This window comes from Stigmatopora argus, chromosome 4, assembly GCF_051989625.1.
Source record: "Stigmatopora argus isolate UIUO_Sarg chromosome 4, RoL_Sarg_1.0, whole genome shotgun sequence".
Taxonomy (NCBI): Eukaryota; Metazoa; Chordata; class Actinopteri; order Syngnathiformes; family Syngnathidae; genus Stigmatopora; species Stigmatopora argus.
Window position 1 is genome coordinate 10283366 of NC_135390.1, and position 24375 is coordinate 10307740.

Sequence of the window (24375 nt, forward strand, 5' to 3'; positions counted from 1 at the left end):
TGAATCAGCATTTGCCTCTATTGTTGGTCTCATGTCTGTCTAACGTTATTTTGCTAAATTGTATTACTACTATTTGGGCTACTTTTTGTACAAACTTTATACCGACTTAAACAATATCACTTTAAAATAATTTTGCATTGCAGAAAAAATATCTTCACTTAAATAAAACTAGTCTACATAAAAATAAGTCAATGTCAGATTTGGATTGATCACACCAAATTACATGAGAAAATGTTTGCATCAGTGCAAAAAAAAAGGTAATCAGTGTAATCACATTCCAACAGTAAGAAAATTCAGCCATCTACACTAATGAAAACAAAATTCATAATGATATATCCGCACTTTTATTATTCACTAGAGTAAGATCTCTTTGGGATTGTTTCTCAAGGAAATGAATTAAAATTTTCTGGATTGCAAAATTTTTATATACTTGCTTTTTCTTTACAGGAATAATACATTTTATAAATACAACATACATTTGAAACTGAAGAAATGATTTTAGTACATTGCAAGATAATAATATACTTAAGAGTAGACGTCCCTCCCTTCTCAATAAACCAAGCAACCCATACTTATATGGGTATTATATAATTTCCCAATAAAAGACGAAGGAAAACATGGAAGGAGACGTGAACTTTAAAAGATGATGTTGACACTTATTAAAAAGCGCATGCAACATAAGTTAGACAAAATGGTTTGGATTTGAGCAGTTTCTCATTTCAATCCGATCAAGCGATTATACAATTCGTCAAAATTCCATCCCACTATATTGGATGATTGAAACTGGAAAGCAGTTTGGTAAAGTCAATAAAGAAGGTTCCATAAGAAAAAGGCATGCCTGGTTGAATTTGCTGCAAAAGAGAATCTCATTTAACACCTTTGGGATCCATTAAGAACAAATATGAAGGTGTCCCAAAACTTTTGTCCCTAGAGAGTACAGTATAAAGTTGATAAAACTAGACTTACTAGATATATCCGTTTAGTTCAAGAATAAAAACATTCTTCTGTTGACTGTAGACTATAAAGTCTACACAACCCAGTTTTTTTGTGATAAAGTATTTAAAAAAAAGACCAAGATGAATATTTTTCCACTCTTATTGTAACGTGTACAAAAAAAATGGAGGATCAATTCAAATGAAAAGCTTTCGACTGATTTGCCATTTTTATATCGCAAAAACGTAAGATTGAAAGTGCAAACTTTTCATATTCACTCTCGATATTTCAATTTTTGCATCAAGGCTGAAAAGTGGAAAATAAACAAACCAAAAAAGCAACCAAGGTGGATTGCAGTCTTTTTTTGTGTCCACATCACGATGTCAAAGTACTCAAAGCTCGGTCATCAAGAGAGCTCGAAGGATCTTCTCTCTGTCCAGCCTCACTTCTTCTCCACTACAAACACGCACATACACACACAAAAAAATGAACATATTCTCATATAATCATGTGTAATTATACGTATTCATCCATTGCTTTTCTACTACTGTCTTCAGGTATGTTCGCAAAATCCATGTCCACCTCTCTGGATACATTTGAACCTTCCACCTCAAAGATAAGAGGGACATGAGTATTTATTGTTTACACTTTAATTATGACAAGAAGTCTTTTTTTTGTAATATTCCACCTCTGATGGGTGGGTTACAAGGTTTACAATTGGACTTTCTAAAATGATTCTATCTTCTCTTGTCATTTAGTTTGTGACCACCCTGCAAGGATTAATTTGATTGGTTAGGGGTAAATTTGCTGCGCGCGTCGGATTTGGAGGTCAGACAGACCATCGCCTCCTACTACTAATACATTGTTTTATGAAGTGTACCGCACACACAGCAATGGCAGCTAATGATGTCTCACTGTGATCATGAACTTGATACTAACCAGGCATACATTGGCAAAATATGTTGCGAACGTAGGCGGTGCAATTCCCTAACTGCGCTGACTGTTCAAATACTCAACATGACTTTTGCTTTTCATCGATTTATTTGCCTTTGTATTCCTCTTACCGTATTCTCTCGCATAAAAGCCATATTTGTAACAAAAAAAATGATGAGTGAATCTAGGGTACAGCTTAAATGTGCACGAGACTTACGTAGCTGTATTATTTTTCACCAGTATATAACAGCAAATTAACATTTACTATTTGTTGGTTATTTTCTGTTTTGCAGTCAGAAAACAACCATTACTGGATGAATTAATTCCTTATGATATTGACACTAATAATGTGCTTTTGATACATACAGTATCTCAGAAATACTATGTGCGACGACTTTTCTTAAGATTTTCCGTTTCAAAGTAACACATTTGTACTCCCTATTAAAAAGATGAATATGGAGGGGAAAATTATGAATCAGGGGAGCGGCTTATATGCAAAAAGTTGTAAAATTAAACTATTTTAAGGCGATTTTAACGGTGCAGCTTAAATGCGAGAAAATACAGTAATTGTTTTTTTTTCAGTGTCTTGCTACAGTCACATTAAAGTCTGATTAAGAACTTCAAATTATATTTTAAATATGATTTATTATTAGTTTTTAATGGGCTCTGATGAATTTGAGTCTGTTTTAAGAGACAATACAAATAAGAGAAACATGAAACGAGGTAAAGAGCCACAGTATATACAAAATATGATAAGAAGCAAAGAGCCGCAATCCTTTTGGCCAGGAGCCGCATAGGGCTCGAGAGCCGCGTGTCCGCCACCCCTGGTTTGGAGGAACATTTTGAGTTTACATAAACTTCTTGAGGACAATGTTGCCAATGAAAGTGCTCAAACAGACAATGTGCTCCAAAAAGAAATGACAGGGTGAAGGTCTTTTACCTGTCATGGTGGGCTGCAAGGTAAGGGACCAAGTGAGGGAGGGGACTACAGTAGCGCGAAGGAGAGAGGTGGGGTGAAGGCAAGGGGGAGACACAGCATTGACTAGCCACTTCCAGTGTTGGCACATTATCCACCTGAAATGTACATGGCCGCATACAATACAAAGGCAATTCTACCGCATTCTCTCCTCTGAACTGCTCGTGTGTTAAGAAGTCACCTGTGGGTAAATGGATGGCTGAATCTGCTGGTCCAGTGAACTACTGGAGCCACATTTGGACACACTCTCACAGGTGATGGCTGCAAGAGCTTCGGGAAGATTGTCTTCATCTTCATGGTTACTTATAAAAGGAGCAAAAAGAGGGAGAAATTGAAATTGGGAATATTTTGAAGGCAAGACAAAAGCAAACTACCCGCGATTGGTTGCATCTGAAAGTCAGCGTGGAGGCGGGGCAAATACAGCCAACCCGGGAGAAGAAAGGTATCAAAATTTAAAACTAAATTAGAATTAAGATTAGATTAAACTTATTTTTGAGTGTGTCTGCATCGTAATCCAAGTTTATTTAAATTTGTTTATGTTATGTTACGAGCGCGTTGCCGTGCAAAAAGTCTCCCACCCTCTCTCTCCCCTCCGCAAAATCCGTCTAATTTTAGTAGTATTAAACACATTTTACGACTAATAAACCACTAGTTATTTGTTACTTTGTTAATAGATGGCGAATTAGAACAAATAAAATGATTTTCCAATCCAATATCCTGTTTTTTTTTGTGTTTTTTCAGAGGGTTGGAACGAATTAATTTGTTTTTAGTTCATTTCTATGGGAAACGTTCGTTTGAGTTACGAGAAAATCGACATACGAGCTCTGTCCCGGAGCGCATTAAGCTCGTATCTCGAGGTACCACTTTGCTACTATAGCCTATCCATTTCAATTGTTTGAAGAAAAAAATCTTATCATTGTCAGTGAAGATTTGGATTCTATTACAAGAATTCAGGCCTCAGTGGCAATGACAGAGTCCAAACATTTACCGGTAATTTTTATTAAATAATCAATTTTTGTAAAGAAATGTACTTGAGTGACGTGTGTGTAAACTTACAAGCTGAATTGTCTGACGAGACGTTTTCTGCGGTTGGTGCACGAATTGGAGTTAGGCTGAAGCCTCTCGGATACAAAACGGCCGTCTGGTCTCGGGGACATTTTGTCTGCAGAATAACTGGATGCAGATGAGTCTTGAGAAGAGTTCTGATACCTGAAGACAGTAATTTGAGATGTACTGAAATGATGACATGATCGCTTGAATAAAATTCCTCACGTTTTTAATATATTTTCATGACTATGTCGCACTTTTATTTTTCCACTATTACTAAAACCTACATCAACTGTCATATGTTTTGAGACTTTTTACCATTTGATTGAATGAGAAGGGGTCTCAAAACATTTGAACCAGTGAGTATAATATTTATTATTGGTTTGTGATCAAATAAAATTCTCCCCCAAATTGCAACTATTAATCCAGTGCAACATCTAGATGCATATTAATTCCTTTACAATTATTTGGCTGGTGCAAATTATAGTTCGTAAAATCCGATGCATTTATGGGTTGAAAAATAATTAGATGCACTCTCAAAAATGGAGTTGTCTTCTTTAGAAAGCAAACTAATTGTGGGAGTGAATCATAACCCTCTCTGCTGGTAGTGCGTCTCAAAAATCAATTCCACATGATTCTTTCCACTCATCTAATTGGTTGTTATGCCCTCATCATGAACAAAAAATGTGAATGTGAATGGAGAAAGGAAAAAAGTGAGAGCAGAAAGGATGAATAGAACTCGCCTGTCCTTGAACGGCATATTAGCGTTCTTCCCTCTTGGACTCAATGCACTGTCCTTCTATTTGTTGGATGAAAAAAGACATGGGGGGGGGGGCGTACATTAGCAACAGAAAATCAGTTGGAGATCATGCATGTCCCAACCCTGAAAGCTGCCTCCATCTGGGCCTTAAGAATGTTGCACTTGAGGTGGTCTGGAAGCAGGCCCGGGGAAGAGGCGGCGGAGGGATGCAGAGACTTTTCCGAGAGCTGTTTCTCTTCTCCCTGAGGACGTGGGACAATGATGACGAATGGGAGAGAGAGAGAGAGGCTCTCCCGCCCGGAAATGTCTCATCTTGTCAGCGGAGGGGGAAAGTCAATGAGTGGAACTGTGTCTGACCTTGTTGTCTATGTTGATGCAGAGCGACGGCCACGCCGGACACTCGCTGTCCGACTCCACGGCCTTGCGGAAAGACGGAGACATATCCAACTCTTCTCCGTGACACGGTGAAGCACGGCACTCTGACAGAAATAAAATGTCTTTAAGCCGAAACAGGCTCAATTTGGATTGATACGAATACATTGGGGATGACACACAGATATTTTTGTTTACATGAATATACGTATCTTTATTTTAATTCAAAATTAATTCCCCCCTCCCAGTTAAAAAAAGTATGGACTTCTAGCACCGTTAATGCATTGAAAAATAAACCGATATCCACAATGTAGAAATTTATAATCATAGCGTGATTTATGGGTGTGTGAGTGTGTGTGTGTATGTTAAGATTCTCTCGCTACGTTTGTCCAAACCATGCAACGTAAAGAGTTGAATTTTTTTATGATGACCAGAAATGGCTGACGGACCCTAATAGACGAGTGATTGAATTTCTTCACCTTCTCTAAATGTTTAAACTCAATCTTTTATTTGTTTCAAAAGAGATTTTTTTTAATAATGCAACAATTGTCTTTAGGTTCTAAAAACAATAAAACAAAAAATACAGTAATGGTTAAAAAAATAATATAATAATTGCTGGTATTTAAATTTTTTAATGATGAAAAATAGTTTCTTGCTCAATTAAGGTTAAATTTAAACAGAGTTGTTTGGCATGTCATCTTATCGGTTGACAAAACGCACTTGGAAATTGTTTTTGTTGTTGTTGTTTTTTGTTTAATGAAAACCTTTGTCTAATAGTGACCTTCCCTGTAAAGGGGTTACATTTCTCAAGTCTCAACATTTAAATAGCTGTCCACTGTAATGACCCTGAAAGGGTTACAAGGCAAAGAGGAAATTACATTAGGAACTCCTCTTGTACCTTGTCATGCATGGATTCTGTTACAGTACCAAGCCTGATCCCCAGTGCATACAACTGTAAATTGAAAGTCAAATATCCACTGAAGGAGAAGCTAGTATATCGAATCCAATAAAAACACATACATGGAGAATATCATACGTGTAAAGGAAAAGCCGCAAACCGATAGGCCATGAATAGTGCATACGGAAGCGCTTTGGCATTTCCCAGAGGGACCACAGTAAATGCGGCCTTGCGGTACTCACTGATTTTGTTGTGTGCGTGGCAAAGCGTGTCCTGGCTGTGCGTGTGGCGGCGGTGGCGGCGATGCACCTTGCCGGAATAGGACATTTCATTCTCTTCCACGCTGAGCTGATGGTCAGAGGCCGGACCGCTCAGAGGAAAGCTGAGGAAGCATAAAAGCGATCAATCCTGCCTAAATAATGGGAAATCATGACAATGTCTATTATTTTTCTTGAGCAAATATAACATTAAAAAATCTGTTACCTTTTCACAAAGCGTAGAAAATTCTTAACAAACTAACCTATGTAAACCATAATAGTGTCTGCATTAAATGTTCAGTTTAATACTCAAACCCTAACAATGTATTCAATAAATATACATAGCACTGAGCATGACAATTTATTAAAATGTCTTTATTTTTTAAGCATGAGGCAAAACCCATTTGTTAATCCCTCAAGGCACAATGTGATTAGAGAATAGAGCTCCACCTGCTTTAAAAGCAAAATCCCATTGCCCTACGCATTATGTAAACAACTGGTAGATAATTATTAATATCATATCATTCATGATGTCAATGCGAACTACTATATTAGCATAAAACCACAGAAAACATGTCACAACCCTAAAGCAGCAAATATCACATGCATGTTTGGACCCTTATAACCTTTGGAAAATGACAATTTAGGCACTTTGGTGATTTGACTGTGTCCACGAATTTCAACAAGTAAAAATGTAAAACTGGGGCCAAAAAACAGAAACTGTTTTAGTCCTTTGAAGGCAATAACTGCACGTGCGTTGCAAAAAAAGAACAAATATTTGATGAGATACAATTGCAGCTTTGAAAAGCAAACCAAACTACTATTCTAACTTATGTTTCATTGTAGAACGGATTCATGGACGCACAATGTGGACATGCAAATGAATGATGGAGACAGTCTGTCTAAGTCCAAGGTGAATGATGTCAAAGTGTAGTCATGACCTTATCCTTGTGAATGACACTGATGATGGGTGCTTGGAGCAAGCTGGTGGTTCGCACTGGGATGGCGGGGTGAGTGGACGCAGGACTGGTAGAGGGGGGGAAGGATGGGCCCCCGACAGGAGGCCTGAATACACATCCATGCACAAACACACACAAAGCAAGTACACACGTACACGAGTCAAGACTTGATGAGATGATAAAAATACAGACTCTATGACATCTATTACAATGACTTTTGAAGCCGCTATATCCAACTGCTTGGATAAACAACCTCACTTTTAAATGCGCTGTAGTCAGTAGTTGGGTGTTGGTACTTCTTGGTACCACTTAACCTACCTGTGCGGCGCCGTGTGAGCGTTGGGCTGCAAGTAAACGGAGGGCGTGTAGGCGGAGTGGGATGGGCGCCACGCCTCGTGACCCACCACCGGGATGTTGTGCTGGTACTGAAAAGGATTGAAGAGAGGGCGAAAATGAAATGACCGTGACCAGGCCAGAACTGCGTGTGCTATGAATGCGTGTGTACTATTTGTATGGGTCTAAGTAGGTCATTTGAGGTCACTCACTGCATGTAGGCTGGGATCAGGGCTGGGATGAAAGGCAGAGAAAGGATGACAATCAGCGATCGGAGATTAACTTGAATTTCATGTACAATTCATACCAGTGGACTTCAATGTTACAGTCATGCAACTTCTCCCGCAAGGTCGTCAGTCAGTCAAATATCTATTAAGTCGCTAATATCTATTCATTTCTTTTCTATTTTTTTTGGACCAAACTTCCATAATTTGCTATTGCAATATTCAATGGAAAAAAAAAACATTCAACTGAATGACCAACCGTATGTGTAAATGTACATCTATGTGTATGTATGTATATGTACATATTTATATATATGTATATATATATATATATATATATATATATTTCAGCAACATGCTTATTAATTTATTTATAGATTTATTAATTTATTTATTTATTAACTTATTTATTACCTATCTAGTTATGTCTAAAATGTCTTTTCCTGTATCTGCATTCTCACCCAATTGCTACTGTGATAATGAAATTTCCCGAATATGGGATAAATAAAGTTAACCAATCCAATCCAACAAATGGAAAAAAAATAATGCTTCCAAAGCAAACAAACAAAAAACGATAAAGCCGATGTTACTTCCTTAAATCCAACTGTACGTGTTAATGACTAAACTTGAAAAGTATTTGGTAACATTTTCCAATGGAAACGAAACAGCTCAACGACTGGACAACAACAACAAAACTATCAGGATTGTAAGATAATCCTTTAATATTAGTCACTTCTAAAAAGAAAAAAACTTTATTAAAAAAAATGTACTTGACTATAACTATCTAAGAGAGGCAAATACATTTTCCCGAATAAATACCACTCTGAAAACAGTTTCCATTCACACCCACAAGGACATCACATTCCTTTCCTGGAATAAAAACTCTGTATGAAATATAATCACATATTGCATGGCCATGAGTCAATGACTCTGTTCCAATGCCCCTAATGCAGTTACCATTTACATTGAGTACATGTCCAGATAATAGCATGTGTGGGGTGTTTCCGTGTGAATACCTGATGCGTGGGGGCTTGGCCGGGGAAATGGCGGAAACTGGAATCGTGACAAAAAAAGACAGGTGCACAATTTTAGTCAAAAATAATGAGGACGTTACCGTGTTCACGAGTTTTCTCATGGGCAACAATGTTTTTCATGGACAGAGGGGAGGACATAAAGGACACAAAGGACAGGAATTAAAGAAAGATGCCATAAAGTAGCACGGTCAAATGGGATACTTACTGAGTGGGAAGTGACTTCGTATAGAAATAATTGCTTGCTTGTTTAATTGTTTATTACTTATTAGTAATGTCTATCTAGAGACAAACAAAAGTCGCAAGCCCCTGATTCCCTATCGTCGTCAGGGTCATTTCAGGGCATCTGCGACAGATTCATAGCATAATAACTCCTTCTAAAAAGGGAAATAAATGACATATCTGACTAAATAAAGTTATAGACCTTAGCCACATAATAAATTCAACTCATAAATTCAGGTATGCTTTGAAGAAACCACAAATAAAGATATATGTGTAATGCAGAGTAGTTGTGCACTAAGGCTAATTACAACCATAATAATGTGAGTGTCAATCAAAACCCAGCATTATTAAAATGTGTTGCTGTGTTTTGGAAAGCATACATATTTTGGTTAATGACTGTATAAGAGGCAAATGTTAACGATGACTTCTGTGAGCCGGAACAGGTTCTTGTAGATTACACCACGTTGTAGTAAACATACGACGGCATGCAGATAAGACTCACCTTTGCCCAGTGACTGCGTACGGGAGGGGTATCGTTTGCTCGGCCGTCTCTCAAATGTGCTCGCTCTCCTCAACCGGCTTCCGTGGGTGGCCTGATACTCCGTCTTACCACTAAGATTGACAGGGAAACCAGGAATAATTTTATTTCTTGTAATTGCCGCCACTGCAGCTCAAGTATTAGACACAGGAAAGTTAACTAACACGTGTATGTAAGTATGTATAAGCCATAAACAATGTATGTCATTATGGAGTATGAGATATCTTCATAAAAATATTCCTATTTAACATATTGGCTGCCGTTCACACCAATAGACATTCAATACTTTTGAACCAAGGACGTAGTCTTCCCAGTGCAAATGGATTGGATGCCTACTCGTGACAAAGTCATTTAAATTCAAATCAGAAGTATGTAAACAGACACACACGATTGGACGTCTTTCATCATTAATGGTACTGAAAGAGTAGAAAGACAATTATGTTAAAAAGCTCTTTATCACTAACAAAATCCTTCTGCCTTGTTAGAAAATATATTTCCACAAAACTGGACCTGTTGCTTTTTTTCCCACAAAGTAACCATCAAGTGTAAGTATTTGCTCTGAGGAAAACAATATGAAGGGCATATCTCGGTCGTCATAGGAACACCTCCTGGTAACCATAGATACAAAGTAACCATAGATACACAAAGCAGGCATCAGTTGGGTTTTTGTTGGTGTCAGGTTCAAATACTTTCAATGTGTTTTATTCAAAATATTTTGAATTTGTCTTTTTATTCTAATCATTCACTTTTTGGCTTGTATTGAGGATAAGATTTCTCTAACATCTAATTGTGATATTTAAGAACTTTTTCTGAAGCAGTACTTCAACTACAAAGTCCCTATGGAACAAGTACAACAGCACCAAGAGTTTAAAATGTATTAATTATTTTAATTTAATTTAAAATAAAAACATATATAATCATTTTAATTAAAATTAATTAAAAATGAATTAAAATTCATCCAAATTAATTCATAGATGCAAAAAGCCACACTCATAAACTACTTTAGATCCCCATTTATGATGTCTAATCCATTTTACCTGGAACGGCTTGCAGGGACCATTCGCAAATTTGTCTTAATAGTATCTAGAGTGGGATAACTTAATTTTAGATTGGGTGACCCCAGCTTGGTGTTGGCTCCGTTAGCTTCCAGCACCCCCCGTGAGCCTTGTGAGGATGAGCGGTACGGAAAACGAATGAATGAATGTCTTCCATTGATGGCAATAAACATCTAATCCAGTTTGATTGGAAGAACTGACCATTCAGAGATTTGATCTACTAATATCAAGAGATTTTAATTCTGTTGTTAACTGGCTGGCTGCCATGGACAGCATCAGGCGTCCAATTTATTTCGACTGGGAAGGCTGTGTTGACCATTCCCGAATTTGAGCTACAAATATATAGAGTGGTATAAAGGCCCCTCTTTCCATTTTTACTTCATTTTTCTGCAAATGGAGTACAACTACCACAAGCAAAGCATGTTACTAAATTAAAATGTATTCAATGATGGAACATTTCAATCTCATTAGAAAAAATAGATGGCGACAGACATCCAGCCCATGTTTGACTGGGAGTGACTAGTCATTAATTAGAGATACCGAAAGCAAGAGTAAGCTAAATATATATATTTTTTAAATTTAAACCCATTGTTTGGCATAGTAGCAGCAGGTCGTCTGTAGCAGCCAATGATTTCATGTGGTAAATGGATGTTAAACTGTAAATGTTATAATCTTATGGGCAAAGGTTTGCAGTTTGTTTTGTTACTACGCGAATGAAAATGGCTACCTGAATCTGAAACGGGAGCCAAGTCGCGTGAAGTCACTGCGCCCTGGCTTGCCCGTGGTTGGCTGGCGTAGCCGAAAAAAGGCGTGGCTCTCCACGGCGCACTTCCACACATGCTTGCAGATCTTGGCGCTGGCTAGCTGGAACACAAACGTGTGTTCTTGCTCACGGCCCTATAAGGTAGAAAAAAAACCATATTTGTGGCCCAGCCAGAAGTGACCTCATTGTGTCACGTGACGTTCCTCCGTGAGTCTGTGTGCGTATTTACTTATAGACACAAACCTGATCGTCATCCTCCACCACCACCAGGGTGAGGCGACTCTTTTTAAAGTCCAGACGAGTGATTTTGGGCCTACACAGAACATCAATCAGACAAATGTCACACATAGGTTAAGCCAGCGTTACACTATTAGACAAAGAAATGTAGAACTGTGTTAATACCTATAATTAAAAATTCGGAATCTATGTAAAATCATTCATAAAATCAAAGCTATTTGTAAGTAATGAAGACTGACCGTATAATGAAAAAAATGGCCTCAACAGTACTACTAAAAAAGTTTTCCTTCTCCAAAGTTAAAGTACAAAGCTAAACACCTTAGTATAATATCACACTTAACTATGCTAAAACACAACTCTACAGTATTAATGACTTCGTCAAAGGTCTTAGTATTCAAATTGTTGTAAAAAAACAGCAGGGGACTCCCTACAAAATTGTTAGACAATTTTTCCATGAATCAAAACCACTGTTCCTGCTAGATTGCTTACCAAAAGAAGAGGCCAATTTTGTTGGAACCCTCAAACACCAGGATGCCAGTAGGAGTCAGGCCCAGTGCGTAGTCATCACCATCTCTTCCCTGGAAAAACCACATGCACGTTCACTCACACACTCCACAATACACATTCTGATGAAATAAATGAATACATAACCAAAGCACACCTTAACAAAATGCATATCGACGCCATAAAGCTCCAACCACTTGCATTTGTTGAGAAAGGATATCTCGGCTTGAGACGGACTCTTCCCTCTGAAAATGAGAGATCGTCATAACAAAAAAAATAATAAGAACAAGCTGATAATCGGTGTCCTCCACTTGGTTTGTCCTTGTCTGGCCCGGCGGGTTGAGAGAAAGCACAGCATATGTAATCTAATCCGAGATGGGAACGATCTGACCGCCGCTGGTTTAAATACTGCCCGGAATCAATCAAGACCCTCCTAGGATTAAGCCCCTTAATCCTTCACACAGACCAGCGAGAGGCTGGCTGAGGAAGAGGAGGAGGAGACAGTGACAAGTCGACGCCACCGCTGACACTAAAACGGCTTACGTCTCACCTGAGGTCCAACCACCTGCCGAAGATGTCCGCCTCCATGGCCTCGCTCTGTTTGGGAGTGAAGCGGAATTCCGACACCAGCTCGGGAGAGTGTTCCAAAGGATCGCAGTCTCCCAACTCGCCTGGACGTACAAAGACAACAAATGAAAATTTAGAGGCACATGAAACTATTGCCCATAGTTGACCGGGTTAGGCTATAGAAAATAAGCACTATTATACGGCATTAAAACTTTTTAATCATTAAGTACACTTGCACAGTCAAAGGAAAGCGGATGCATGAGCAGTAAAAAGTGGTACTCGGACGTTTGGTCGCCGGACGTTTGGTCGCCGGACGTTTAGTTGCCCGGACGTTTGGTCGCCCGGACGTTTGGTCGCCCGGACGTTTGGTCGCCCGGACGTTTGGTCGCCGGAGGTTTGACAACATGACAGAGAGTTTACTGTTGAAACCAGCTCTCAAAATTATATTCATGAGAGAGAGTTTAATATCTAAATATCTACTGTTAAACCAACTCTCAAAATTATATTCACCGGGCGACCAAACGTCCGGCGACCAAACGTCCGGCGACCAAGCGGCCGGCGACCAAGCGTCCAGCGACCAAGCGTCCGGCGACGAAACGTCCGGTCACGGTAAAAAGTATTCTGTCTTTGCTACAAACTAATCAAATCAACCGATAGATCATTTTCCTCCCATTGTTTTTTTTCAACATTTATTAGATTAGATTAGATAACGTTATTCATCCCGTATTCGGGAAATTTCACATTTATTCATATTTCATTTATTCACATTTATGATAATATTATTGCTACATAGTAAAAGTTGAACTAGTAAGAAGAGCATGAGTGCCCTAACTCCAACTTTTGGTAGTATTAACGTTTTGTTTTTTTAATTTTATTATTTCTGACTCACTGGCTACCATGAATGAGGGGCAGATGCTCAATTAATTTTGACTAGAAGGGCTGGCAATAATAAGTCATAAATGTAAAATACTCAAAGCAAGAGTAGGGTAACAAAAATGTTGCCTTTTTGTAAAAGTGTTAGCAAAATGTCTAGCTTTGCTGCAAACAAAATCTGACGAATTTAAAATGTTTTCTCCATTTATGGGGATTGCTGTTTTTTTCCTTCCATAATTAGGATAATATTATGAAAAATAATATACTAGTGTCAGGCTGAGACTTCATGTTGCCTTAATTTCTTTTCAACATGATTGTTCAACAATCAATTCTTTAGTAAGAATGCCACAAATATTTAACTTATCTATTCTCAAATTAATCACCCAATAGTTTGGTGAATTGATTTATATTTTACATCGCTTTCTTATAAGTTTCCAAATCTATATTTTGAGCCACTCAACAGGAAATATAGTCGCATTTCTGTAGTCCTCAATGGAAGCTGGTTGATTATCTTTCAATCAAAATAATGTTTAAAAATATCTACTTTTTGCTAATATTCCAAGTATTCTTAGGACATTGTTTTTTGTTCCAGTGCACATTAAAAGTTAAAATGTTAAGCTCAAAGAAATATAACAGTGAACAACGTGATTTATACAGTACACAGTCAATTTTGTCAAAAAATAATATTGGTTGATACCCATAATAAAACTGAGTTGTTTATATTGGGGGAAAATAATAAAGATTGCAACTGACCAATTTTTGCAATTGTAAGAAAGTGTTCAAATGTATCCAATCTTGTGACCAACTGGATAATTGTATGTATTTATAGTATTTAATGCTAAACTTGACATGGGGATCTCCCATGAAAAAATAATCATTTCAGAATGATGTGTATTGTAAAACACTACTAACACTGTTAATCTTATTCCTTCATATTTTTTTACTTGTTATCAAATACGTGGAATCCCACCCCTTTCCAAACACTGGTTAAATGAAATAAACTCATCCTGGAGATAAAGTCTACTCACTTTGCAAACAGTAGGCAGCCAGCTCTACTGAGACATCATATGGACATTTCAATCTGAAGAGAGATTAAAAAAAAAAATGGGGTAAGACCGGTGTGATGAGCTGATACCACCAAGACTGCGCCGCACACGCTCGACAAGTCAAATACGATCTTCGGGAGTGCACGCGCCTGTGTGTGCGTGCGTGTTTGTGTAAAGAGGAGCAACCCTTTTCCCAAAATAATCACCTCTCTTCAGATCCTGATCTTGAGTGTTATAATAGAGCTGCACTCGGGGGATCTGTGGCCTAGATTGAGTTGGAACATCGAGATGGGCAAGACACTTTGTCTGTGGGTGTGTGTATGTATGTTTTCATAAAGGCAATGACTGACCACAGGTCCCACAGCCATTCTGTCTAGATTGAATACCACAGGCTCCGAAGCCTTATAAATTAGTGCTACTAAATTAGAAATAATTAACAAACTGTCACTGCTCAAGGCGGTGCACTGCAAAATAAGCACTAAGGGACAACACCAGAGGAAGAACATTTGAATGTTCTTATGTTCAATAATCTAGCCTGTAGCCACTACTATTACTAAACCAAAATCGGTTGCTTTAGGTTTGAAAGCTGTTTTTAGAGTTGTGCGAGTGGTTCCCGGGTCCTGGGTTCGAATCCAGGTCACGCCCACTTGTGTGGACATGACATTTCAAAAACATGCATGGTAGGGTGATTGGAGACTCTAAATTGCTCCTTGGTATGAGTGTGAGTGTGCATGATTGTCCTTTGTCTCCTTGTGCCCTGCGATCGGCTGACCACCAATTCAGGGTGTCCCCCGTCTCCGGCCCGGAGACAGCTGGGATTGGCTCCAGCACCCCCCGCGACCCTAGTGAGGATAAAGCGGTTCAGAAAATGAGATGAACTGTTTTTAGCTAATTCTTGGCTGCGGAATACAAGGCTGATTTAAAATTTTCTCTAAAATATCATGTTATTTATATACAGCTTCCCTACTTACTAAATTGTTAATGTATTTCTTTTGTAGAAACAAAACATTGCATTCTTTCAAAGATCAACGTGACAAAGCAATGATTTTGCGTTTCATCTATAAGAAATTGTGACTTGAAGTTGGGTTGTCTTGGTTATGGTTTCCAAAATTAGGAGAAAACGGACTCGTAATCCTGATGAATTAGATTAATATGATATGATAGAGTTATTGTGAAATTAGGAGCATGTGATTTTCCATGACACCAAAACATGTAAATGTATTATCCTATCCTCAATGAGCTGCCTTTTGTGTTTACCGCAGCACATCTAGTATAGTTTCAAATATAAAGTATTGTGCAACAAGTTTACCTTTAAATATAACATTCAAATAATATTCACAACTGAACAACTTACTTTCCAGACAAAATGTCCTGTCGAAGCTGCAGGACAAACAGATACCTACGGCAAGAGACGTACAAAAATCTAGTGTAAATTCAAGTGTGCAACTGTATTAGTAGTATTCCCTTACCTATTAAACTACACACATTGTTCTAGAACAGTGTTTCCCAACTGTTTTTGAGCTGCAGCACACATTTCGATCTCCTAATATTACACAAAAATTTATTTTGTGGTCATACAGAGTTTACGCTGCCAAATTTTGATCCTTCTGAAACCAAATAACTTCCGGTTCACGTTACATTAAAAATAAGCAGCAAAATGACTTCAATCTGGTAATGTTACGATTTTAATCTTGTAATATTATGTTTTGAATATTGTAATATTACAATATGGAATCATTGTCATATTTCAATTCTAATGTTGTCATGATATAAAAATTTCCCCCGGCACACCAGATCGTTGGTTAGGAAACACTGCTCTAGAAAGTCGGCTTGATTTTTATTTTTTTCCTCAATCTACCCATAGCAACAAAGTAATTAGCCCTGCGTCCCCTCTGGACCACCTCATCATCATCATCATCAGGCTCAGGCCAAAAGTGATTTTCTTCATACCTTGTGAATTCTTCGTGCAGGTTATTTGGCTCTGAGGAGTAAAATTTTACTCGGAAGAACAGTCGGAATGGCGGACCATCTAAAAGGAGGGAGTACAAATTAATCAGTCGGACAATTCAAACTGAGAATGTTAGCCCTTTGAAAATCAACAACAAAAGAAAAAAACAGGCGAAAAATTCAGCCGATTTTGTGCTGAAAGCAATATAACTAGACATTAGTACTTTAAAACCAATAAAATTAACATGCTTGTTTAAATAGCAAAACTCTTTAAACAACTGAGAAGTGAAGAGAACAATCTTTCTAACCATGCAAAATTTGTTGTGCACTTTGTGTGTCGTGATGCTGCTGTTACTGAGTGAATATGATATTTTTGTTGTTGTCCAATGCACATGGGCAAAGCAAGACTTAGAATAAATAACCATATCATGAAAAACGGTTGGTGTATTTACTCCTTTCTTGCAAGAATTATGTTTTTTAATCCTAATTTAACTCAATGGCACTGAAATGGGACTATTCACAGCCAGACCTCCCAGTTTAAATAAATTGGACATCTATCACAGGCAATGACATGCATTGAGTTAAACCCAATTAAATAAAATGGTAGAGTGTTACTTGGGGCTATAATCAGAGAATATTTCTGTTTTTATTGACTTTAATTGAAATTAATTTTGCTTTTAGTCACATTTCATTAGAGGTGAATTACTATATTTGTTTACCTCTTTGGTCCAATTGTTTCATTTTTCCTGCTAGTTATAATACAGTTTCTTTTATTGCTTGTGTTTGTTGAAAAATTGATTATCGGGTCACGATTACTTTGCTCTTTAAAAATCATTCAGCACTCTATAGGAAGTGGATGTTGTCATGATATACAGTAAACGAGCGGCACCTTACTCCCACCCTGCTCATTTTGTCGTTGGCTGAATGCCTGCACACCCGAGCCGAATGCAAATGTATTACACTTTGCATCGGCTGCCAACCTCAGAAACATTGAGGAATAAATGTCTCCAATTTATTTGGGGAGAATTTCCTAAGCATTTCAGAACCTGAATTTTGCTCTGCATGGTACCTCTTGTAAAGGGGGAAAATTATGTATGAAGGCTGTGAAAATAGCCAATGCTTGAAAAGCTTTATTATATGACAATTTAATAAGAAATGAAGCCTGTTTCTCAAGCAGGAATTTTTTGACTACCTAGAAAAGCATATTTTATATATTTATAACACATATATATTATATATATATACATATATACACTATATATACACTATATATATATATATATATATATATATATATATATATATATATATATATATGTGTGTGTGTGTGTGTGTGTACATACACACACATTATGTATACTTACACACACATTATATATACATACACACACAAACTGGGGATCTTTAATTTACTTCCTTCCTCTCAATGCCATCTGCATTCGAGTAAATAAGCACTCCTACCCACTCTATGTGTCTATTACACTCGCTCTTTTATAGAATGTACATGCCGCAACCAGGTTGTGAACAACCACATTAGCCGGCAAATGTATCCCCTCATCTACTCTGCGTCCTCACAAGAGAGCAAACAAAGGTTCGGCTACTCATGCTAATCACCCTGTCAACATACGATAACGCGGCACCTGCTCCCTCCAAGTGCACGTGCACTTCAGGATGCTTCAACACAAATTAGACATGAACTCACCTCGGATTTGTTTCTTGATTTGTTTGGACATGTCCAACCAGTGCTGAAAGAGCACAACGTGAGAATGAGCGGAATGGAAAAGCAGCTTGTTGATGTGCGTGTCAAGCACTCACCGAGACCTGGTCTGGGTCCATGTACTGCAGCCCAAAGTAATCCGCCTCCACCAGATCTATGTGATACATGATTTGGTCAAAAAGGTCCTGGCCTTTGCCTTTGCTCTATAACAGAAGAACAAAAAAGTCAATTGTCTCCTGAGAGAAGCCTCGTGATTGGTTGAGTAACCTGATTTCTGCTAGGAAAACGACCTCTTGCATGTTTCGTGTGGGAAATGTGACCCAGCTTCCAACGTTTCAATAGCAAAATGGCATGTAAACAGTAAGTTTTGGCTTTTATGCACCATTTACATTTATAGGGATTGCAGGGGAGCTGGAATTTATCTCAGAATACTTTAGGGACATGCCCCTGGAATGGTTATCAAACAATTGTAGAGTTACAAACAAGCATTCACATTCACATGCGCACCAATGTAGGGCTGAAAAATTTGTATTTATTAAACTACCCAACCTCATCTGTAAAATAGCTTGAACATTTTTCAAAATGACAGAAGCCCACCTCAATTTCTTGTAGGCTAAAGAAAGCACTTCTGCTTTTTTCAATTGCTCATGCCGCTTATAATTTAGTCACATCAATTATATAAAGTATCTATTTCATGGGTTTTGTGTTTTAGCTGCATAATAATGTTGTTGTTCTGATTGGCACGTTGACTTTTCTCCCACTGAATAAGCTAAATTCACATGTCATTTTAAAACACTGGAAATTCCATACACAAAGTACTGTGCATCACACTGATTGTTTTTTTTAATATAATATTTTAGGTTTGCAAGAAATCATTACATTTTGATCAATTACTTAGTCCTATTGTACTTCTGACTGTAAATAACAGCTGCTTTAGGTGAACAAGCAGGAATCCTTTATACTAGAAAAAAAACAAACCACATATACACACTCCCAATCTGCACATGGACCTCACCACTAAGTAGTGAACAGTGGGTAATAACCTCCCCCACTTCAACAGAGAAGGTGTTTATAATGAAAAAAAGAAGATGAGAGCCTTGTACTTTGGATCCTGATAAGCAATTCAAACTTCCTGGAGAGAGTGTGAGGAAAGCAGCGGCATTAAAACCATTGGGGTCAGGAGGTAATAAATTACAATAATAAAATAAAATTAAAAAAAACAGACTGACTATAGTAATAACCTAGATCCTACTTGTGTGAACAAAGCAGCAAATGTGGTAGAAAATGTGTCTGGTGTATACATAATACTCCCACGAGGTGAATGTCTAATAGGCTTTTCGGGCCTGGGTTCACCTGTGTCGCAGCCTCGAGGGGAATGACAAAGACATGAGCAAACTTGTTGAACACATCTGTGACTAGGCCACCATTCTGATGAGCCATGTGCCATTTTGGACTATTTGTTTGTACATGCGAATCCCAGCTGGAGAGATGCAGGCGGGCAGGCAGGCAGGCACGCAAACAGCCCAAGCGGCGTGAGGTGACGCAGACGCAACCTTCAAAATGAAAACATCTTACCAAAAGGCACTTACGCACGCATACCCACACACTTGCTCATCCCCAACTCACGCACTTGTGTGCGTTTGACACCAAATCAGATCAGGGAGTCTGGGAATAGAGGAAGGATGGAGAAGGTTGGCCGGAGGAAGAGAGAGAGAGAGTAGCGGAGAACAAGAGTGCGGGTAGAAAAAGATTATGATGGCACAAAAAGGGAAAATAGGGGAATTCTGAAGTGAGGTGGAGATAAACACGAGAGTAAGGAAGTTGGTTACAGTCTGCTTATTTGGGAGAATTTCCCTCTAGTCAAAATAGGGAGGATGGCAAGGCCACACGGTCAGTCAACACTACTACGAACTCAGAGCTGCCAAACTTTGTCGACCCCATTTCAGGAGTACTCTTGTCCCATTTCCGGAATTTATCCGGGGTGAATGCGATTCACGCAAAATCGATATGCGCTGAAGTCGCACAAGACGAATCATTCCACAGAACTTGTAACTTGGATGATTCACAATGCACTCATGTTACAGTGCAGTTGAATCGAGATGGCGGAGGGTGTGAATTTTGAGGCATTTCAATTGGAAATTTGGTACTTTTCCAAAATGGTTGCTTAAAAAAAATTGAAGTGACAATTTTTTGCATTTCCGGAGTTTAGGGAGGTTGTCCGGAGTTTGCCTTGCATTTCCGGGTAAACTCCTGAAATTCCGGAGTAGTTGGCAGCTCTGCGAACTACAGTTCTGCTGTTGTTGTGTTCATTATACACCAGCACAGTGATAGGTTGCACAAGTATTTGGTTACAATCTGGCACAACCTTGTTAAGAAATCCAACATATGGCGATTTCTGTGCCAGCAAAACTAGTACCAAAATCCAACCAATTCAGCAAGTTTAGCCTTCCCTACCTCCTATGATACTATTTTTCTGTTTGCTGAATTGCTGAATGAAGTCTTTGGAGAAGTAGTAAAACCTCCTGCTCCCAATTCCACGAGGTACAGTTACACGGTCAATCCACTCTCCCTGCAATCTACCACCTGGCCAGTGGACTTTGCTCGCTTCCTGTCATAAGCAGCCTCCAACTACTATTCCCATTGCGTCTTTATCTCGATGAGCAGAGAGGTTTTTCTAACCGGGGAACACAACACACTGTCTAGTCCCATCTATGAGTGCTATTTTCCTATATGCACCCATTTTGCAGGTCACCATTTCAGTACAAGATTCCTGAGGATCTTGTCACGTCGCCCTGTAAACCAGGGATGTCCAATAACATTTTGGAAACACTCAGTTCCAGGGGATTTTTCAGAAAAAAGATACAGACCTCAAAATGTGCTACAGGTGGGGTAAAACCTGAAGGGGATGCAGGGCAGAGGGACAAACAAGCAGTCAAACTCGCATCTACATTCAACACCAAAGAACAGTTTGTGTTTTCAATGTGTTAGGAAAGCAGAGAAGTTGGAGAAAATCTAGGCGGTCACATTTGATCTTTGTTCTTTGGCTTGGCTGAATTTTATCTGGGCTTTAAAGGGCCTAATTCAAGAGGCCCTGTTTTCCACTGGCATTTGTCACCAGTTTCTGGATGTACGGATGAATTGAAAAGTAACTCCCTATTTTAAAATAAGTAACATTCTTTATGTTGATGTTTTATTAGTTTGCTCATTTTCTGGGGGTCACTGGGAAAATCTCCTGCTGCATTTGTCTTAGAACATGTCCATAAGCAGGTCCGACTTGTTTTCTACTTGCCAATGCGGGGCACTTTGAGGCGGACCACCTATGCTGATTCATCCTGCCCCATCCTGGTCGATGTTGGCCTTTAGCCACTCGATTCCCTTCTTTCGACCTGAACTTGTGAGTCTCCAGGAACTTTGCCGCCCCTATATGTATTCGTGTATATGTATGTATATATGTACATATATCTATATATATGTATGTATATATGTACGTATATATATATATATATATACACATACATATATACATATACATATACATATATGCATGTACATATATATACATGTACATATATTGGATTGGATTGGATTGGATAACTTTATTCATCCCGTATTCGGGAAATTTCGTTGTTCCAGTGGCAAGAGGGTGAGGATGCAGGAATAGGAATATATACATATATACACATATACATACATATACATATATAATCCCCAACATAGCGTTCCAAAGAAGCCACACCAATGGACTACTGAACCATAGACGTTGTAGGCACATTTTGCTAATTTCAGGTAACATGTTTTTTTAGACGAGCACAATATGCATGAGTGGGTCAACAATGACGCAAGTGTTTGTTTTTGTCCGTCGAAACGTGTTTGGCGACTGCCTGTCAGTGATTTATCTGTTAACACAACAGTGGCAACAAAAAGACATTTTACCTTACTTTCGTTTTTGCCAGCTGTCATGCAGTTCAAGTCAGATTTTTAGAAATTTGACATTAATGGTCAAAAATTCAGTCAACCATTATTAAAGTGATTCTGAGTATTCTAAGTTGTAAGCCAGAGTGAAGGAACATTTTTGACGAAAATCTAAAATAATGACAGTGTACCAATTGAAGAGCAATGAAAAAGAAAGCTTCTGTTTTCATTCCAGTTCTGATTTTACTTTTTGACCAGTTGACAATATGGGAATTGTGATTGGGATTTTTTGGGGGGAATTCTGGGTAGTCCCACAGGGTTCACGACCAGTACGTACATTCATCCATTTTCTCCTCTTTAGGTTGGTGAGAGATGGGTTTTACCTTGAATTCGTTCCCAGCCAATTGCACGGCACCTGAACACAAACAGCCATCCCCTCCCACATTACGCGAAAAAAAACAAAAACTAGACATAAATTATTTGCAACATTATTGAGTGCGGCACATCTGATTTGCAAAAAATGAGGTGATGTTGTTGTTGAAACCACTGCTGTGTTAAGAACCCTTTTCTGTAGCAACAAGGTTGTGATAGCTTTGTTCCAAAATAGGGGAATAAATACTTTTGGAAGCGCTTTTTCTCCCTACCTAAGACATTTTCAAAGTATGGCATTGGGACTTGATATTGGCAGACTTGGATGCCCATGCAACAATACAGGGGTGGCACACACGCGGCTCTCGAGCCGCATGCGGCTCCCGGCCAAAATTGCTTCTGATCATATTTTGTATATACTGTGGCTCGTTTCATGTTTCTGTTATTTTTATTCCCTCTTTAATCACACTGAAATGAACACTAACACTAAATTATATTTAAAATATACTTTGGCAGATTGGATTTTTGTATGCTGCTTCTGTCGTAGGTATGTCTCAGACTCTCACAGTTTCAAATGTCTGCTCTTTGTGACCAACTTGTTCGCCACTCCTCCAATAAAATGTGAAAGGGCATCCCTAATCTTAATATTTGAAGTAAAAAAATAAGTATAATGATGATTTTGGGGAGCAGAAAAGTGACACAGGACCACTTCAGATATCAATCCGCTTCTAAATCAAAGGATGAGTAAAGATAGATGATAAAGTGGTTTTAAAGTTAACACCAAGAGCAGAAATGCAAGGTAAAACAAAACAAAAAAATACAAATGAAAAAATCTTATGAGTGGAGCCCCAGAGTCCACCGGAGCCACTCACCGATAAATCCACGGTGACATCCGAGCCGTCCAGCAGCAGCACTCGGCAGGTGATGGCGGTCCTCGCGTTCCCAGCAGCCGGAATGTGGACGGCCGCTCCCCCGGTGACCACCGCAGGCGTGTGGACGACCTGCTGCTGGTGGGCCATGAGCAAGGGGTTCCCTCCGCCGGCCGTACCGTCCCGCTCGTCCCTCTCTCTCGCCTGGAAGCGGCTTCGCGAGCGGCGGCTGAAAGTCCGGCGCAAAAAGCCCATCATTCTTCCCTCGAGCGAAGGGGGGAACCCCGCCACTGTGGTGCAGCGAACGTCCCGCCGACTCCGCGTCCTCTACCCGGACCGAGTAGTCCCTCGGTCGGTCGGCGACGGAGAAGACTCGCCGCCTCAGAAAGGACGCCGGGACTCGACACGCATGCTAATAGGAGAAGCCAACCAGTTGATTTCTCCTCCGCGGGGGCCGCCCTGCTCCTCCTCCTCCTTCCTGCCGCCTTAGTCCGTCCTCTCCCGGGTGCCAGTGCACCTGCCGCCTGGCTTCCTTGATTTCTCCCCACCGTCCGACAAGCGAGGAAGGGAGATTCCGCCGTGACTCTCTCTGCCGTGGGGAAGCTTAGTGAAACGCTTCGAGGAGGCGGGGGGAAGTCTCGCGCATGTGGACCGGTATTGGAGCACCGCCCGCGGGTTGACGTGCCTCCAATGCTCCTTACGGGAAACCCAAACTCGGGTCGGAGAGCTCGCTGGCAAAAGTCAAACCAGCCCAACTGGACAAACAGCCTCTGGTGCGCATGCGTAGAAACTTCAAACTTCGTGCACTCGTGTACCGATTGGCGCTACCTAGTGGACACCTGCCCACCTTTGCCCCCAAAGGAAATTGTAAATGACGTACATATTATTTAACACTTTGATGCGCTAATTTTTGCATGTCAATGGCATTCGTATGGGACAGGGGTCTCAAACTTGCATTCCAATTGGAGTATCAGTGCTGCCCATATATAATATATATCAGTGGCGGTCAGTGCATTTTCTCGTAGCACCTTCA

The 24375-nt window shown here is 39.3% G+C and overlaps 1 protein-coding gene across 2 annotated transcripts; it reads right to left on the reverse strand.

Annotated features, from left to right (window-relative positions):
• Nucleotides 1-343: 343 nt before the first annotated feature.
• epb41l4b (erythrocyte membrane protein band 4.1 like 4B) lies at nt 344-24097 on the reverse strand. 2 transcript variants are annotated; one of them, XM_077598917.1, is made up of 23 exons: nt 23346-24097; nt 18291-18395; nt 18178-18220; nt 16479-16557; nt 15883-15927; nt 14511-14563; nt 12593-12713; nt 12200-12287; nt 12028-12116; nt 11545-11614; nt 11266-11435; nt 9448-9557; nt 8709-8745; nt 7681-7702; nt 7454-7560; nt 6162-6301; nt 5007-5128; nt 4772-4891; nt 4633-4688; nt 3899-4051; nt 3024-3144; nt 2807-2940; nt 344-1389 (listed from the first exon to the last, which is right to left on the reverse strand). In XM_077598917.1, exons 1-23 carry the CDS (start codon nt 23598-23600, stop codon nt 1326-1328), a joined length of 2304 nt encoding a protein of 767 aa, XP_077455043.1. In that variant the 5' UTR covers nt 23601-24097; the 3' UTR covers nt 344-1325. The 2 variants fall into 2 exon arrangements, with proteins under 2 accessions (XP_077455043.1, XP_077455044.1); XM_077598918.1 differs by lacking the exon at nt 2807-2940.
• Between the last annotated feature and the right edge of the window lie 278 nt (nt 24098-24375).

Coding starts and splice junctions, on each gene's coding strand:
- epb41l4b (XM_077598917.1), bottom strand. CDS start 23,600: ATGATGGGCTTTTTGCGCCGGACTTTCAGCCGCCGCTCGCGAAGCCGC. Junction 14,564..15,882: donor CAGGACATTTTGTCTGGAAA/GTAAGTTGTTCA, acceptor ATCTCTCTTCAG/ATTGAAATGTCCATATGATG. Junction 7,703..8,708: donor GCCAAGCCCCCACGCATCAG/GTATTCACACGG, acceptor CTTTCATCCCAG/CCCTGATCCCAGCCTACATG.